Source organism: Aptenodytes forsteri, unplaced genomic scaffold, assembly GCF_000699145.1.
Source record: "Aptenodytes forsteri isolate BGI_AS27 unplaced genomic scaffold, ASM69914v1 Scaffold349, whole genome shotgun sequence".
Taxonomy (NCBI): domain Eukaryota; kingdom Metazoa; phylum Chordata; class Aves; order Sphenisciformes; family Spheniscidae; genus Aptenodytes; species Aptenodytes forsteri.
The window spans coordinates 5,491,666-5,511,656 of NW_008794452.1; the positions used below are offsets into that span (position 1 = coordinate 5,491,666).

General features: G+C 41.2%; 1 protein-coding gene across 3 annotated transcripts in view; it reads right to left on the reverse strand.

The window, feature by feature from the left end:
• MICU1 (mitochondrial calcium uptake 1) overlaps window positions 1–19,991 on the reverse strand; it is a 111,052-nt gene that overhangs the window by 43,977 nt on the left and 47,084 nt on the right. For 2 of the 3 annotated variants that reach the window (XM_009290568.1, XM_009290566.1), the window contains exons 6-7: window positions 10,604–10,609; window positions 9,547–9,661 (exon numbers count right to left, since the gene is read on the reverse strand). In XM_009290568.1, coding sequence (XP_009288843.1) covers window positions 9,547–9,661; window positions 10,604–10,609 — 121 coding nt within the window. The remainder of the gene's footprint in view (window positions 1–9,546; window positions 9,662–10,603; window positions 10,610–19,991) is intronic. The other variant, XM_009290567.1, reaches the window with a different exon arrangement.

A 19,991-nucleotide genomic window follows, 5' to 3' on the forward strand; every position in this document is an offset into this window, starting at 1 on the left:
CTGACCCAAACTGGCCAAAGGGATATTCCATACCATGTGACGTCATGCTCAGTATATAAAGCTGGGGGAAGAAGAGGGAGGGGGGGGAGACGTTCGGAGCGATGGCGTTTGTCTTCCCAAGTAACCGTTACACATGATGGAGCCCTGCTTTCCTGGAGATGGCTGAACACCTGCCTGCCGATGGGAAGTAGTGAATGAATTCCTTCTTTTGCTTTGCTTGTGCACGCGGTTTTTGCTTTGCCTGTTAAACTGTCTTTATCTCAACCCACAAGTTTTCTCACTTTTACCCTTCCGATTCTCTCCCCCATCCCACTGGGGGGGAGTGAGCGAGCGGCTGTGTGGTACTTAGTTGCCGGCTGAGGTTAAACCACGACAGTCCCCAACACCAACTTCATAATCTCTTCAACGATGTAATCTAATTAAAGGGATTTATACAAAAAGCCTCCTCTGTATCCATCCATCATTTCCAGTGATTAATTCCCCATTTCCTTGAGATCAACAATATTAAGCACCTTCCAACTACCCTCCTAACATTTAAATAACACATCCAATTTTATTCACTTTAATTGCATGTACTGTATGAAAGCCTGGATGTGATTTCTCCTTATTAACCCCCAAAATCTAGCGAAAAAGTAGTTTCCTCTATGAGGAAATAGGGGACTATACAAAGCTCTAATCTAGTTACAAGATGCTAGAAAAAGAGCAACTTACACATCTCATCTTTCTTCCTCTATTTTCCCTGCCAGGGTACAATGATGTATATTCTGAGATTAGAAAATTTGTTACCCCTCGTTAAAAAATTGGTATTTGGGGTTCCCCTCCCCCGCCCTTTTCTTTAAGGAAAAATATAATACCACGTCCCATTTGTGCAGACACAGGGTGAATAGAGAAAGCAAGATACTTAACTTACCCCTCACAAAGGCCATTTCCTTCCTTTCCCTTCTCTAAATACACATTTTCAAGAGCAGTTTATCAAAGCCCCAGAGGAGAACATCACTTGCAAAATTAAAATGAACAGTTCAGCATCATCAAAAATCTGCAGGGTCAGTGTTTTCTAAGGACAGGGAAGGAACGTGTCTTTAAATTGGCAAATTTAATTACTTCAATCCTTTAGCTAATAAGCGACACAGCCCATTTCTTCCTCTGATCTGCATATCTAACTCCAATTTCTTGTAATGGCACTTAAATCCAACAAACATGAATCCAAGCCAGGGAAACCAGAGGGCACTGAAGGCAATTAGCTCATCCTGCTCAGGAAGAAATGTTCATTAAGATGTATGTCCCTGATCTCTGGGCAGCCTGAATTTATTGGTCCTGAGTGAGATGATTTCTGCCTCTCCTCTTGGGCATGATGTTTCTGACCAGAATTTACTGGGGAAGAGTCATTCTGATGGCAGCTAACCCCCCCTTGCCCACCCATTACTTGTGATTACATCAGCCTGTACAACCTCCATTTCTCGTCTTCCTCTTGTACTTGCATCTTTCAAAAACTTGCAGACCATAAAAGCAGCAGATACTGGTTTGCCTAGCTAAACTTAGCCTCCCCCCCCGCCTTTTATTCTGCCCCCCAATTTTACCATTCTCAACTGCAGCTTCTCTAAATTTCCCCACTGCCTCCTTAATTAAGATGCTTCAAAATGAACGCAATATTCCTCCTGCAATGGTTACCAAAACCATTTAAAGAACTGTTTGCTTTTAATATGGCTCAATGCCTGTCTTTAAAAGGGAAAACCGCTTCTGGATTTCCCCAAGCGCTGAGCTGCATTTCCAGCTTGCTCTGATTTTGCAAGCTATCTCCTCGCCATCTTTCTGATGTTATTCAGAATCAAGATTTTTCATTGCAACTAATTTCCCCTGAGCAACAAGTCAGGAACAGGTCAGAGCAGCCGCAGTTTCTTTTCTAGCTTTATTTCTAGTCTTTAGATGTTCAGGAGGATACAACAACTTCCTAATGATTCCTCCAAATCATTAACACAAATGAAAACAGTACTGGAGCCCACACCAATACCAATTCATGAGTTACCTATTCCCTGCTTTGAGATATATGCAAATATATCTAGAAAGATCAGGTTGAAATTATTCTGTAGATCCATAGACTCCACCAGCTCTACACACCAAGTTGCTTTTTCAACTAACCTGGGAGTTAGTGCAAAGGGCAATTAACATTTTTCTTGACTCATTTGTTCAAATGAAATATTTGGGAACAGAAGGGCAATAAAAAACCCAAAAGCCACACGCAGTAGCATTACAAAAAGATGAGCAACCTCTACCAGACAAACAGATGATGAGCAGCAGCACTGACCACATTGAAAAACCCACCCGATCGATCAGTATAAAGCCCCAGGGAACCTCTGAAGCATTAGATGGGTTGATTAGGCATCTTTGAGCCACATATGTCATTTTAAACTATTTTCAATTATTCAGTGGACCAATCTGCAGCACTCAATTACTCTTTATTGCCATTTACTCTCACCAGAAGCAATGCATTCTGAAAGACAATAAATGCTCACTGATGAGAAAGGCCACATTTTACTATTTTTGTGCTCATTTGATCTTCTCTTTCCCCCAAACTCAATGCTCCACACTTGGAGATACCTCTTAAGTCTTTCCCTCTGACTCCTGTTGCAACTCATGCAGTACATGGCTACAGTCACAAGAATTAAGTGTCTGTAGAGCATCCACCTCAAGTGGAGGTACTGCATTTTAGGAAAATTATTTTGAACACAATTTTGGAAAATAAACATTGCTCCCTTCAGGAGTAGTTGAATATTTCTTTGTCTGAATTTAAATACAAAGCAGCTCAGGACTTCAATATCCATCCTGAAGCCTAGTAACTCCCCAGGCAACTCCAGTGTGGGACGAAAGATCAAGAATTCAGCTGGGGAGTTACTTTAAGAAAAATTAGTCATTAGGAGTTAAATATCCTATGATTGCTTCTTCCCCATCTATCCCAAAATTAAGAAAAATATATGTACAAAGGCCATAGTACCCTGAAGCTGAAAAAAATATATCTTCATAATCATTCAAAAATTAACACAGTCCTCCTAAGGTAGAGACAGATTTTCATCTAGAGAGATGGCTCTTCCAGCCTTGCAGCTTTAATATTTTTTCTTTTCCTTTTTTCAAGCCACAACATTAAAAAAAAGCTTACCTTATTCCTCCAGCCAAAGATTAATCAAGATCCCCCTGATCTTGAGGAGGGGGGTCCCCTTAAGTTACATGAATCAGCATGCTCATTATTCTGTCTGACTCCGCACAGCAGTTATTTTAGCCGAGAAATTTTTCTATACATGTTTGAATTGGAACATTTCTGTCTGAAGGAAAAAATCAGGGTCATAGATGATCTCAACCTTACAAGACCACAGCCAGCAGCCCAGGACTGGTATCTAGTTCATCGTAAGTGACTGCACCGGTAACAGGGAAGAGCTAGCTGATGCACTGTCACATAATGCACCTCCAAATGCTGTAGTATTTTTTTTGAGAACGGAGTTACAGCCTTATAGGGAAGCAACTATCCATAGAATATAGACGGGTGAGCCCCAGCTGCAATGAATATGGGGAAAAAAACTCACACTAAAATGTCCTAATGTTGCAGATATTTTCCTTTCAAATTATTCCACTATTTCAGAAAACGAATCCAAATCCCACCAACTTTTTTTTTTAATGTTAATCAACCCAGAAATGTAAATAACAGGCAGCTAATATAACCTAGCCCACAGCACGGAGACTGAGCCACAATATCATCGGTTCTAAAGGTAAAATATCTTTAAATAGCTAAGGGTTATTTCTTATCATAAAGAAGAATCAGAATTACCTCTGAAGTAATACAAATGCATCATTTTAAAACCTAGGTATACAAATCCCACTAAAATACAGACTGAAGCTTTAAAGCAGTCTAACACCCAGAAAATCATTTTCATCTGATTTTCGAATTCCAGTTAAAATCTAAACTATAATGCTACTTTGACGAGCGGAAAACAGGTCTTTCATACCTGGTAGGAGTACACCCTATTTCTATTACTGGCACACGTTTGGAGTAGGTGTTATTTCTTAACAGCATGAGCCGGATCGCGTTGGCTGGACCGTCACGCCTGGCTCACCGGTGCAGCTCCACACGCAGGGAAAGGAGTAGGAAGCGGCTGATAAGGAACCTGCCATCATGCAAAGTAAAAATACCACCACTACTAATAGTAAGAAAAGCCCTAAACAACTTATACCAAGAGAAATAAAGTTTTTGTTAGCTCCTCACTCTAAATCCACGCTGGAGGTTCACATGCCAGAACCCAGGCACGTGGATTCAAGCCCTGCTTGAGCACCAAGCTCCAAAGCTACTGAGCTGCACATGCCCACATTGCCACCAGAGACAGTGAGAGGTGTCCAACAGAAAGCAAAGAAGGGGTTAACTAGTACAGTTGACAGGTAAAATCCCAAATAAACTGTCATCTTGTACAGAAACGCATGGATCAGACACATGCTTAAGGAACAGCTAAAGGATGTGGCATGTGAACCGATGCTCTGGTCCACCCTTTGGAAAGCTGTACCATGAGAACGTGCCACTTTCAAATACAGAAATTCACACCAAGCATGCAGTAACGCTATTCCTTGGAGTGATGTCCCAGGTGATGCCATTTTTAACCTTTCTTCTATTTAATCAACTAAAAAATCCATTTAAAAAACTATTGCTGTTTCACTTTTCTATTTTGCTTGTTAAAGAGACTGTGTAGTTTTGACACCAAATTTTGTGCTTTGGTTTTAATGTCAATGAGAAGCGTACACCTCAGTTTCAGAGATTTGAGAGAATGTGACAGAGCCTCAGCTGGAATACAAGACTTACCTTTCAACAACTTCTCATCAGTTACGACAACTCACAGAGCATTGCTGGAAATCAAGATTCCCTCTTAAATGCCTCTCTGAAATAAGGACCTGGAAACAAGCTGTGGAAATGGCAGCTCCAGACGAAGGCCATTAGAAGCTGTGCTCTCCAGGGAACCCCTGGAGAAAGAGGACACCCCAAACATTTGCAGGTTCTGGGATATTGATATGAGCAACACAAAATTAGTCTACTTCCTAATTCTACAGAAATAATCATGAGTAAGTTTCTGGAACTTCTCAATCAGGCTAACAAGTGCTGAACGCAGAGTAGTCCTTCCCCGCTGCAAATTTACTGTCCTCTCTGATACAGGAGGTTGGTGGAGATCCGTCAGCCCATCACACCATGCAAATGCAAGGGATGAAGAGGTGAACAGAGAAAGACCAAGTAACGACTGCAGGCAGAGAGGCTGGCAGAGCATCCCATGCCCTAGTGTCGGTTTTCAAACCGGAGAGATCAAGCTCTGCTTGGGAAGGTCCCAAACTGCCAATTGCGAGAAATCCATCCTGTTTCTGTCCTTCAGCACAGCTACCAGCCCATGGCAGAAGTGGGATGCTGAGCCATAGAGCCTTTGGTCTGACAGGAAGCAACCAGGCTTACATTCGGAAGTTAGGACATCCCTTGGGAGAGAATCTCTGTGCTGCTCAGATACATCTTGGAAATCCCACACAGCAGCGACTGGGCTGGCAGAAAGGTATTGAAGACATCCCTGCACCATATAGTGTGGATGAGATGGACCTATGTATATGCATGTAGGTAAATGGAGGGTCTTGAAAGTTTAAAGATAAAATTAACATGAACAGGACCACAAGCAAAAATATTCCTATAAACTCAAAGCAACCTTCTATCTCCTTTTCTTGTAGAAATGAGCCCTATGGCACTTAGTGTTGCTTTGCAGGATTAAAACACCACTGGTAAGATAACAGATCTCACTCGAGGCAGGGAAGGAGGCTGAAGACATTTGTGTTAGCCAGCAACATGTATTCAAAATGACCACAGTGCAAATAGATCCCAGAGATCACGTCGCCTGAGTGCAGCAGTGGGGGAGAGCACACCATGCCACCTCCATCGCAGGGACCTGCACAGTGCTCAATATCCGTCCAGAAAATAATTTCCAGAGCTAGATGGTTTGGGATTTATTTCCTACACAGGGGAAAGGAGAAAAAAAGGTGAATCTATCCTAGGCAAGAGGCCTCTTGCCGGCCAGTACCCATAAGGGATGGCAGCATGCCACACTCTAGAAAGAACCCGCAGGAGATGGGAGAAGGAACTGCAGGTCTGATACGAGAGCCCTGGCAAGAGAGTAATTACTTTGGCTTGAGCCAATGCTATTTAACCCTCCTTCCAGGAGGAGTAAATCCAGACACAGCGACAGTCCAATTATGGAAACAACACCGACTTATTCTTTTAATGCCCAGCTCCCTTCAGTACCTGTTAATCAAGTAGGCATTAGTGCGCCTGGACAACGGTCCACATTTGCTCTGAAATTGCAGTCGCTGATGATAGAAAAGCTCTTTCTCTCCTTCCACCCGTTCTGCAAGTCCAAAAGCAAAAACCTCTTCGGTTAGGGAAGCGATGTCTTTGCTTTCCTATGATGTTTGAAGGACCTGGGGAAATCCCACTGGCATTTTGCTTATCCTGCATTTTGCTCATCTTTCTACCTCTGCCCCAAAACACAGAGAGCAGCTGAAGCAACCAAAACTGCAGGGTATCCTCAATGCCACTCAGCTCTCATTGCCTTTAATAGAAGGCTGACTTTCTGAAGCAGTTAAATGTTATTTTATTAGTTGTTTTAAAAACACATTTTCACAGAAACACAGCAACCCATGAGAACAGACAGTGCTAGAGCGAGAAATCACTTGTAAATAAAATATGGTGACAGACTTCATTTTCTGTGCAATATGCAAACAGCTCTCTGTGAGCAACATGCAGACGAAGCCTCCAGCCCTCCCTCCTTCTCTCCCTCCCCAGCAGCTGCCACACTGTTCGCATGTCAGAGAATACAACTGAAGTGAGCTTCAGCTGAAGCCACAAAGACAAATTAAATTAAATGCTCTGGGAAGGCGCTCTCAAAGCCTGGTGGTGCTTTCGGTAGAACCAGGGAGATGGGCAGGAGCCATCTCAGCAGACTTGCTGGGCACGACCCTTCCGAGGAGCACAATAACATGAAGCCCATTGGGTTTCTTGTTTTCAGAGGTTATCATTGATCAGTTTTGAGTTCAATAAGCCAGACCAGAATACGATTGATCTCTTTCCATCACTTCTGAGTACAGTAGAGGAACGCCTCTCCCTGCTGCCTCCCACCCCCAGACCCAACCTCACATTCCCCTTCTGATTATCCTGCTTTAGTGCTCAATATGCCACCTTCCTTTCTCAATATTTAGGGGCTTTTAGCTATTTGACATAATCTACAGCTCTCTTGTCTGGATACATACTTGATGTTTGAGTTATTTAAACAACACAGTGAGAAAACCAATATTGAACTGTCAGCTTTAAGATGTACTTTCCTCATTCTATTTTATTTATTTCCCAGGGGGGGGAAAAAAAAACAAACCATAATCAGTAACTACTGGATTCCTGCAAGGTAATGTTCACTAGTAGGAAAGTAAACCAGCACAGCATAACAGTCAATTTTCTATCTAGCCACAGGGCAAGGTTTATTTGGGAGTTTTATTTTTATAAAAGCAAATGCTTTAAAAATGAAACCAAAATTCTTCCTCTGGGGAATCACTGTTTGGCAGTAGCTCCATTGGAGCTGGAGACATTCCTCCATCTTCAACGTCCATTCAGCAAACTCCCAAAATACCTACAAGTCAGCCTAAAAGTCCCAGAACACTTTTTCCCCTCCCCTCTTCTTTTACCCCCGCTTTTTTGAAAGCTCCTCCCTTGCCCACCCCTCATATCATTCCTCAAAGCACAAACTACCCAATTCTGTCTCCTCTCATTAGTCTGATTCCCCAGTAACTATGAACACGTTTAAAAGCCCGAGAACAAGAGGAAAAAAAACCCGTCCCGCCTGCACAGTCCTCCAAAATAAGGTTGGCTGCTACTCTAACACAAGGTGGTCCATTTTCTGTTATTCTCACAACAAAGAAATTAAACCAAAGCAAGAACAATTTCTCTTGCTGCTGCCTGTGGAAGCACATGAAATTAATTTTGTGCCCTGCGTACTTGATCAGGGGGTTGTTCACCACCAGCACAGCCATAAAGCCAAGGGCACGAGTGTTTTCTAAACCACATTCAGTAATGTGATCCTATAGGTTTGTGAGTTCGTCGTCATCTGTGGAGACTTGGATTAAAAGCCCTCACTACACAAGTGAGAATACCTTAGATAACTTCAGCACAGGATAGACTAACGTAAGAAAGGAACAGCAGAAGTCTTAAGAGTCAGTTCTGAGACTCTGTCAAACAAAAAAGCAGGTTAAAATGATAAAAAAATTTCCCTGGCTTGAAGTAGCTTTATCTCTCAGTGTTTGTTTTCATGACATGAAGGTCACATACAGGTCTTCCCCCACCACGTCCATTTGACAACAAACAAGACCTTGAACATTGCTGCTCCCCGGTAATAGATCCTCAGTAAATGAAGAGTTGCCTCTTTCATTTGTCCATGTTACAGCATGCACGAACACAGGGGAAAAAAATAAAGCACTTGTTGCTTTTACAAAACGTGAGTGAATTACCCAGCTGACTCCCCAAACAGCACAGAGCAGGTAGCAATGGGGGTCTACAGTAAGCTGGGAAGCGTCCAGCTTTTTAATTCCTGTAGTCAGGTCATCATGAAACACATACAAGATTAGATGGCCAAGTTTTCTCTCTCTCTCTTTTTTTTTTTAAGTCTAAAAATAAAATGTCTCAAGTTCATTTGGACAGTGACGTATTCCCCATTAACCCACATTTTCTAATGGGGCTGGAAAATAACTGGAATTTCTGTTGACTTTCCTGTTTGTGATGCAGCACCTTCCAAACAGCTAGAGAAGCTCTGCAAATGAGGCTTTGAGCTTGCTTTCCCATGAAGAAAGTCTAGAAATGCCATTTGACATTACCAAAGGCTTCAGTTTCACTGTTTCTTGCCAACAAAGCAAACTTCTAAGTGCCAGCACTTCAAGTGCAGAAGACTTTGCTGGAACAGATTAGCAAATCGCAGAAATATCACAAATGCAAGTCGAGTGCAGCAGGGTGAAAAGACAGAAGGTATTCTAATGATACTTGTTGAAATGTAAACAGCCTAACTTCTCTCCTCATTGGATTTCATCACACACAAGCCTGAGCTTACGCAAGTGAAAATACAGCTGGAGAGGAGAGTTTGAACAGTCCTGTAACCAGTGAAGAGCTTGAAAACAATATTCATCCAAACACAAGAATATCATATGAACACAACTCAAGAACACATCTCCATTTACAGTTTTGAACAGCAGGTCAAGTGACTCATTCAAAAAAATTTTTGCCACATTTTAAAATAAGTCTTCAGAAGTCATCGATCTGCTTATCTTTCTGAACCACTCGAAGCTAAGACTAAACGAGATGAAGCAATAGCAATTATTCACTCAACTAAAGTCTCAAGCAATCAAGAATTCCTTTTGGGGAAATGTATGTAGACAACAATAGCAAACTCATTGCTTGTAAACCTTCCAAATATAAACAAGCAGTAATTGCAGAGAAAAAACCTCAGTACTTACTGGAAAGGACTGTTGTGAGGAAGATGTAGTCGGAAAAAGAAATGAGTCCACATTCTCCAAGCGCATAAAATATGCTGTCTTCATCGGCAAACTTCTCTCGCTCCTGGGATAATTTCTATTTATTCATCCGACCCACACCCCAAAAAAAGAAAATAAAGCAATCAATTAAATAGAGAAATGGAAAGCTTCATTTGTATCCTTACCACCAACAAGCCATTCCATGTACACACACCCCCACTATCTCCATTCATATTCAGTGGACCTTTTCCAGCCTTCAAATCTGTCAGAAATGCTCTGCAAAGACCAGTGCTTCCCCATCTCAAATGAGGGATAAGGAACTGCACAATATTAATTAGTTGGTTTAGCCTAGCTGGAATACAGATAAATAAAGCTATGTCCGTTTTGCTTAAAATTGTCTGAATCTTTGAGAGATTAGTGTTATGAAAATCAGATTTTTTTAATACAGGATTCAGAAAGGAAATTATCGTATTTCACTAATAGTGTTTTAGTTATACTCTGTTGTAGCAGTAGCCAAGAAAGAACTATTTCACATGAATATAAAGTATGATCGAAGTTATAAAAAACATGTAGTTATCAGAAGCACATGATTCAGGAGTGTGTTTAGCAAGCTCACTAGGAGGACCAGGACCGATATCAATCTCAACCTCTCTCTCTCTCGCTCCAGTTCTTTTTCAACACCTTGTTTTAAGAGAAAATACCACGTTTTATCAGCTAATCTCCCTTACTAAGCTAAAAATCCAAGTCCCTTTGATCCGCTGAAGCTTCAAAGACTGAAAAGGATCCATAAAACTGTTAGGAAATCCACACTGGTGACCCATTTTAAGAACACAGCAGGAGGAGGCACACGCACACACAGAGGAAAATGAAATTAATATAAAGGATAGTAGGCATGGATGAGGTTATTCCACAGAAACCGGGTCATGCAAGCACAGAAGCATGGTGAAAGCAAAGCTGAATTTAGGAACGGTTTTAGGAAAAACCACTGACAAACACCACCACACAAGGGTCCAGCTAGACAACTGTCCCCCACGGTTACCTCTGTCTAGCGGAGATCCCATCATATACAAGATAAAGGAAAGAAAACCGGTTAACCGACAATAAAATAAGCAGGCAAAACATAACATCAAGTTGAACGGTTAGACTTGCGAAGAGCAAGAAAGTTTTGAAGCAACCAGGTCGTTGCCTTGACTGGGCGCTGCTAAGAAGCCTGAGTAGACATCCCAGGAAGAGTTAGCACGTAGCCTCTCCGGGTCAGACCCACTGTCTGCAGCTGACGTCTCTCATCCACCTCAGGGTTTTTGTTTTTGAGAGAACTCACCATTGTATGTGACTGCAGAGTGGGGATGAGCTCAGCTAATAATTTAGATGAAAATTTAACCCGTATCTGGCTCGGAAACCACAAGAAAAAGAGACAAAAATAATCATGTAGATCACCAAAAAATACAGCTTTCAGGAAAAAAAAAGTTCAGCTCTACTGATCAAATAAAACTCTTCCCAATAGCTCGTCCTTTACCATCTGGAGAGCGTCAAGAATTTAATACGAGGTGAATCACTAACAGCAGACAACATGCTAATGGCATTCATTTCATGCAAGATAACTACTATTTATGCTTACGGGATACCAGGTTGAAGTATCATTTACGGAAAAAAATGCTTATGCTTCCCTTCCCATCGAGATAGATCCGAAGCAAAATTACACTGATGCTTATGTTAAGGACAAATAAAGAATGTCTGGTTTTCCTTTAAACTGAAGGCAGGATTTGTGGAGAAAGCAGTTTTCTGTGATTGCTGCCGGCCATGTTGCCAGCAGTGTCTCACCTGCTTGTGTGATTTATTGCCTCTTCCTCCAATTGCCTGTCTTTAGCAGCATTTATCATAAACTAGCTATTAGCATCCTACTTCACCCGCTCGAAGGATCCCATGAAAAAGTTCCAGAGGTTGGTTTATTAATTTTTATGGGTTTCTTTTCTGCACTTAAAATTCATAGTCAGCAAACAGCTTAAAATATTCCTCATAAGCTGAAAACCCCATCCATAAACTAGCAATAAAAGAAGATATTAAATTAATCGCTCTTTGAAATACAAAGGTTTAGACAGATGGGAAGGAGAAGCATTTACTCATTTGCATCTTTGAGCAAACAAAGTAAAATATTTTATTATTTTAAACAAGCATCTACTTGCCAGAGACCTGGGGAAGGGGAACGTACGCTGTCATTATGGTGCCCAGCCTGCCTGCAGCTAATGGGAAAGGGAATTTCTCCCACTGATCTTAGTAGGGGAAAATAACAGCTGACCTGATCAATAAGATTGTCAGGCTCTCAGCCACTAGGAGGACAGAAGTTTAAAAAAATTCACAACTCTCCCATTTATTTTTTTTCTGGCTCACTGAGAAGCTGTGTGTTTGATCGATTTCCATAAAATGCATGGGAAGCTCTCCCCACTACAGGAAAAGCTGAAAGCATCCTTCTCAGGGGTTGTTCTCCACCATTAAACATTGTATTCTACAGAATTATATTATAATCCCCTGGGGGGGGGGGGGGGGGCGTACGGGGGGGGGGGATCAATCTACCTACTTTACAAAGCACAACATGGACTGTTGCGATCCTTCAAAGTTCAAGGTGGAGAAACCTGAAGTCAGTCCTCACTAACACCTAAAACCACTGTCTATAGACCTCCAGCTTCTTTTCCACATCCTACTTTCCTTCCAGCATACTCTACGATACCTTCTAGCCAGAAAGGTAAGGCACAGTATCAGAAACTGTAGGGAAAAAACCCTTTCCAAGCCTCCATCCTCTTTTAGAGATGTCATCTTCACAAATCAGTTATCCACACAATTTCAGGACAACTTTCACATTTCACATCCTTTTGTATCTGAACACAAGCTAATTCTCAAAGTGCTCAGCTAAAACAGTCAAATGTCTTCCATTTAAGAATTTTTTCTATGTTAAATCCATTCCCAAAAACAGAGTAATTGGTTAAGATCATTCAGCACGCCCAAAAAACATTCAAAACTGAGCATTCACGAGTGAGCAAGCCACGGGAAACAGTCTACAAGTATGAAGTATTTTTTAATCAAGCAGTAGATTCATATTAAACAAGCACACAAACAAGCAAACATCCAAATTAACATGTAAAAAGAAAAAGAAATCCAAATGTACCACTGCTTTCAGCACAAGCATGGCTGTGTAAATTCAGGGAAAAGCCACCAGTCCAGTCTCAGTGGAATAAAACTTTTTACAGGCATTCAGGCAGATTATCTTACAATACCAGACATTGACAACAGGTTAAAAAAAAAAAAAGTAATTGCATTTCAAAATACAAAGGTTGGTTTGCCCTTTCCAACTCAGGCTCCAAGCCCAACAAACAGCACCAGAACATGGGTTGAACATCTCAGTAACAGCGACCAACCTCCCCCAAACCCGTGTGCTGTAGGAAACCAAGTTGCATGCCATATGCAGGCAACTCCCCAGACTTGTGTTACAGGCTGGCTGGAGGCAAACAAAGCACCCAAAGATATAACACAAACTTCATATATTCTAACCCAAAACTGATCTACTGTTGGAGCCTCCCTCAAGCCAAGTACATGGTACAGCTTCCAGGTACAAAGGATTTGGGGAAAAAAAAAAAACCCACTGATTCCTTCTATTCCTCGCCAAATATCACCTTTATTTTGGATTTTAAAATTGTTTTCCCAGGGCTGAGTGAAGAGTGAAACATGTTAATACTTAATTATGCAAATCTGAAAAAAAGATGTAGTTTTACAAGTTAAGGGATGCCTTCTCTGCAAAGGCAGAGACGGACACAAGGTGCCAAGCTGGTGTTTGCATTCGTAACACGTTAAGAAAAGCCTTATCAGCTAAATCCTCACAGCTCCACTTCATTTTGCATTTTAGAAACTACTTAATGAGCAGCATTTAATTTGCCACTTTGGGAAGAACACATTCTTGGTAAGTCACTTAAAAGTCAACAGTTTGTGTTTCAATCTGGAGGAGAAAACACACTTTCGGCACATTTATTCACATAACTTGTTTATGTTTCAACATCACCTTTGTACTTATATGCACCAAACCTTCAGGAATTTATCAGCCTTATGTGACCACTCGACAGTGACTTATGCCTTCCAGAACGACAACAAAATAAATATCAAAGTGCATGCAAGATAATGAGTATTTCTCCAGAACCAGAAAGTAATTTTGTAAATTAGTAAGGAATTTTAGATGAACCATAACCATCTTTTATTGACAAATGTCATCATACTCAGTTTGTTCCTTTTTAAAAGAAATACTTTAAGGTTACCAGTATTGTGTAAGCAACTACAAAACCATGAATGTTTCAAACAGTGAAGTCACCTTACTGCAAAGCAATTCTCTTTCAGTCCCAACTGACCACCTTCAGTTATGCAAACCATTTAAAAGACATCTATTAACGTATTTCCTTTATGGTAGCTGTAGACATATAGGAGAAGTTAAAATGCTGTATGTTCAGTGTTAAAAAGTAATATTCTCTTTTCCACAGTAGGAATTTCCAAAAAATCTGTTACACGTTTGCCTAATATGGACAATTTCTTTCTTTGTTTCTGAGTCTTCTGGCTTTATAAGGTAAAGATGACCCTCCATATTATTGCTATTTTGGCATACGTGTCTCTTTACAACTGAAATCTCTCTAAGAAGAGAAAAAACCCCCATATTAGTACTTGTGCACATAACATTAAGCAGTATGCATAGACATGATGCGCTATTAGTCCTGCTCCTACATGGCTTGATACCTTGGGCTTAAATCAGTAGGCAGCACCCCTACAAATAAAAAGCTATTAGGAATCCTTCTAAGGATGGGAAAACAAATCTTTTAGTAAAATTTATTGGACAATCCATTTAATTAATGCATTTTAAACACTCTTTAGCAACTACCACACGTTTTGTTTGACATCTTTGAAAGTATTAGCTGGCATCTGCCATCTTATTAGCACTACGCAACATTTAAACGTGCAGCGACGCGGCTCCTATTTGCCTGGTCCAGCAGAGCCTGCAGGCCAGCATCGTGCTGGCACGGACTACTACAGCTCCTTCCTGAGCAGGACTGTTTAAAATCTGGGGAAATATATACTGAGACACTCGCTGACTAATGCATTTGCAGCAGATGCTCTGTATTAGTCTATCACACAAGACAGGTAAGGGAAAACCCTTAAGAAATGCCAGTGAAAACTGCAGGCAATGAAGCCTGCTACGGTAACTAAAAATATTAATGCTTTGAACTCTGCACCAAAATGCTGAACTGCAGGCTCTGAAATGAAGGAGATTTTTAATTTTTGCTCATTTTTTTGAAGATACAAAGAACCAAAGCCACATATTTAGAGATTTCACGACAACTCATGTTGGCACCTACATTAAGAAAACTGAAATACAGAAATAAAAAGCCTTTCAAAATCAGATTTAAAAATGGAGCCTTTCAGCCCAGATGTTCAAAAGCCTGTTAGGGAAAAAGAGGCAGGGGAGGTCCTTCCACACTGTGAAACAAGGACAAAAAAGGACTTGGGGGAGAATAGAGGAATTTAGGTTTTTTAAAGCTAGCTTTATAATGTGGATGCAAAATATCTTATTTTAGATGCACTGCCTGGGATTTTTTTATACCACTTTTTTATGTATCACTAAATAAGAAAAAAGTGTTTAAGGTTGCGATAGAAATAGCACAAGGACTTTCTGAAACTCGTAAACCTCTTTTTACAGTGGAAAAGTTTACAGTATCATTCCTAGTGGCTCTAGATAATTTACTATGAAGTCTACATACTAACACAGGCAAATGCAAACAGATTCTGCATGACAAATCATGGTGGGTGAGTGTTAGCATAGGAAAATGCTTAAAATCTACTGTTGGCAGATAAATACTGCAGCTTATGACCTTTCAAGAGTATAGTTTAATAAACAGTTTAAAACCTTAGAGTTGGGGGTTATTTTATCTGTATATATACACAGGGGGACAAAAATACAGAGCTGGACATGGATGAAGTTGTTCTGCATAATCTCTCCCTCTGAATTTGAATTCGGACACGTACAGAGAATCAAAAATTAGGCAGCAATTACTACTACAGGTGGTCTCCTGAGACTGGAAAGAGAAATCTGCATTCCCTCCTTCCAGCAAGGCTGTAAATATTCATCACTTTTAAAACAAACGGCACCTGAAACGCAAGGCCAGCATTCTGTGCGACCAAGAAAAAAAATGACACAGACTTTCCCAACCCTTCGCAGGCAGCAGACCCACTCATGCAAGGGAAAAACCCCTGCTGGAAAAGCAAATAGGAAATGCCTCGGAAAAGGGACAGTCTACACTTCTGCTTCCCTCCACTGCGCTGTCTCAGTCCTCTGCAGGGTAATGAAATCACAGTCTGTAGGACCACAGTGGCATTCGTCATGGAAATTTGACGGGGGAGGATTAAAATTAGGTCCTTGATGTCCCAAATCATGCTTCTAAAATGAGTTGACTTTTGACACCTTTGAATTTAAATGGCTGTTTAGGTCTCCAGACGGAAGTCAGGATACTGCTTTCCCTCATCTCAGCCTGCATTACCAAGATGAACTAATGTTGATAATGCACGCTGCTCGTTTTCTCCAATAAAAGTTCCAGTGTGAAAGTACATGCAGAAAAAAACAATTCTGTATAGAAAGCAAGTATTAAACATTGGCTCAGACAATGAGGTTGGGGCCACACACTCAGTGCTAATCACTCACCAAATGAGAAAGGGGTTTGGGGAAAAACCACATGTAATCACATAATTAGAGACTGTCATCACACTCACAATTAGAGATTGTCATCACACTCACAGATGTTTTAAGGAACTGAATTAAGATACAACTAAAAAATCTTGCCATTCCCTTCCACTCTCTCACTCCTCCTTTCTTCTTCACCTGCTTCTCCCATCTAGACCTGCCCTGCTTCTGTAGTCAGTGACATCAAGCATCTCCTAAAACATTCCCTCCCATCCTGCTCAATCCATCCTCCTTCCCTCTCCCCTTCTGCCTACCAACTCCACATTACCCCAGGACAGAGTTTTCAGAACTCAATTTTGTATCCCTTAAGTATTAAGCGTTAATCTAAAGCCAGCAAAACTATCAAAGAAATTAAAGCCAAAAATGATCCCATAAACCACTTCCTGATTAAAAGACTGCATACACCTACTAAGGGCACTTTGTCACCTAGCTGCTTATTTTTGGCTAACTTCCCCTATGGATTTCATTAACATCACAAAGCCACAGGGCAAACATTTCCCTGTACATTTCCCTCTTTACTTACTAATACTAAATGAACTTCCCTCTGCTTTCTAGTTCCTTTTCCTAGAAACCATCTTATGAACTATAGCATCCAAATATCTTCTTCCTAAAATATTCTTTAATATAGTTCACCCTACATAGTTCTGTAACTTGAAAAACTCAAGAAAGTTTGAAAAAAAACCCCTTCCCTAAACTTACACACATTCAAATACATGATGTTTCCCCACAGCATTTGGCCAGAGGAATGCCTGTCCTTTCTCACAGAACAAAACTAACTTTGTGGCCTCGAGCGGAAAATGCCATTTTCCAACAGAGCCAGCTCTATCGCAGTCTCATCAAGCTGCCAAATAAGTCAGAAGCTTCAAAAGACACCGTGACAATAGTAGGACAGGGAGATAGACATTTGAGCTTTGCTCAAAGATGTTCCCGTTAATAAAGCCATGTATTAATGGTTACCCTGAGGACTGTACTCTTAAGCCAAATTTAAGTATTCTGAAATAAATCCTTTAGGCTGAGGATCAAGGAGAGGATTCAGGATTATTTATTAAAGGAGTGGGGAGAAGGGGTGAGCGTACACTGTCCCTTTTACATGAGAAGTGCATATTATGAGGTCTGAAGCACAAACTAATCAAAGCACATGCTGTCTGCTTTGTACCTGCCAGAAATCCTGGTGGAAGGGGAGAGGGTTAGAAAAGGGAAGAAAATGAGGGAATGCTTGGTTATACCAAAAAACCAAACCATAATTAGAATAAAGACACAAGTATCAGAGATATTAGTAGCTGGAAGAAACACCCGCCAGGTACCTAGAAATCAGAATAAAAGAGGACATACAGCAACCAGAACATTTTAGTAATATCTGCCAAATGAGCCCTGTGAAGACGAGCAACATAATTAGCGGTACAAAAAGAGAGCAGCAGCTAGAGCTCTGTCAAAACTGAAATAGGCCACGAACATTTGGTAGAGGAGGTAGGGGAGGATGAAGAGTGTTCTGTACGTGGACGTAAAGCAACCCAGGTGTCCACCAGGATGTTTGTGCACCATGCATTTACCTGTGCTAGAAGCAACTAAGTGTTTTTTTGATGAAATTCGTTTTTGTTAAAAACAAGCCAAGAGAAGAAATTGCAAGTTCAGTGTCCGCACAGGTCCCAGTGAACCACACGCAGGAAAAAGCAGTGAGGAACACAAAAGTAACTCAAAACTGCTAACCACAGCAAATGGGAGGACCAAGTTTGGCTGGGAGGAGAAAGCTAGTGAGCAAAGAAACCCACAAACACAGGCACTGGTGTCAGCAAAGAATGTCAAGAGGAGAAAAATCATGTCAGCTCAGCTCAGATTTGCTGATTGTCTGCAATAAACTGCATCTCTGCTTGCTTCCACAAAGGGTCACAGGCAAGAATTGTCTACCTCCAGTTCATTAGGACACTTTTGGGGACATCAGAGGAACTTTTGTATAGATGAGCGTAAGTTTATTATCTATGCAAGAAGATGCTTCCTCGTTATTATGTAAAAAACTACCTGCACTAAGATCAGAAGCTGAAGGAATTTAAAGCAGGAAATCTGAAATTAGACAGAGATGTTCTACACGGATTATGGACCAGGATAGCTGAATGCTTCAAAGCATTCAAAATGCTTTGCTGAATGCTTCAAAGCTGTATCTCCAAGCAAGCCATAACCTAGACTCAACAGCTCAAACTGCTGACGCTGGGGACTCATTTATGTCAAACGCTCTCACAACAGACATTGGCAGGATGTCATATGGTTGGATTTAGAAGACTCCTCACCTGTTTTCATTGTGTCTAAGCTAGAGAAAGTACTGCGTATCCTTCTCAGTTAATGGGCTCAGTAAATCAACTGCACATGCACTTTACACTGTTATTTACTGAATTGCAGTAACTTGCTTTTGTTAAGGTATCATTTAGAGTTGCATCCTTTTGAACAAAGGTTTCAGAGGCACTTAAAGATCACAGGAGCTCAGAGCTCTGATCCGATGTTTGACTCCTGAATAGACAGCAGGACTTTGAGCTTGTCTCACTTGCTGCAAGCTTGGGTCTATGGCAGCTTACGCCACTCTGGTGGAAGTCCCATGCTCCAGCCCTAGCTCATACACAAAGCAAAGGACCCCAGAAATTCAGGCTAATGAATAAAGGCCCCTTTCCCCCCCCCGCTTTCAAACGTGGCAGCAAGATCCTTCAATCCACCAGAAAATCCTGTACTAAGGATGGTCCATCTACCTCCAAGTCCTTTTCATGGGGATCACAGAATCATAGAATAATTTGAGTTGGAAGGGACCTTTAAAGGTCATCTAGTCCAACCCCACTGCCGTGGGCAGGGACATCTTCAACTAGATCAGGTTGCTCAGAGCCCCCTCCAACCTGACCTTGAATGTTTCCAGGGATGGGGCATCCACCACCTCTCTGGGCAACCTGTGCCAGTGTTTCACCACCCTCAGCGTAAAAAATTTCTTCCTTATATCTAGTCTCAATCTACCCCCCTTTAGTTTAAAGCCTTCCTGAGCACATTTTTTCAGGCTCCTGTGCTCCTGAGATGCTCTTTAAATCATCTAGCAAGAAATCTTCCTCCTGAGCTGACTCCCAGCAGCTCTTCTTTAATAGACACACACCTCCAGTTACAGGGCCTTGGCAGATAAGTGTAGTTTAAGCTAATCATTGTACTGGTCCATGATACAAGCCTGCATTATACAGTGGAAGTGAGCTTCAGATGTTTTCCTGGCCCTTACCTGATTCTTCCCTTCCTACATTTCAAGCTCAATGGAGGACATCAAAGAAACCAACACAAAAGCACATGTAGTTTTGAACAAATTGCCAGAATAAAACAGAAAAACGAACTTGTAATGTAAGTTAATAGCCAGAACATGTGGGCATGCTTAAGTACAAACTGCCTTTCCTTTTGTGAAGTGATGAAGACTGAATTGAATTGAACATCTGCAGACCCTCTTGGCTACAAGCAACGCTACTGCCTCTGGCAGGGACTGACTTCTTGCTAACCAGAGAGGGACAATGCCCCTCAAGGAAAAGGCACAGAAACCATCTGAAGTATTTTCCTTTTCCTTCATTTTGCTATTGCTCTGCATTACTCTCAGGCATCCCAAAACATCTAGAGATGTAAATATAAATGCTGGCAGGAAATACTTAATTCATAAATT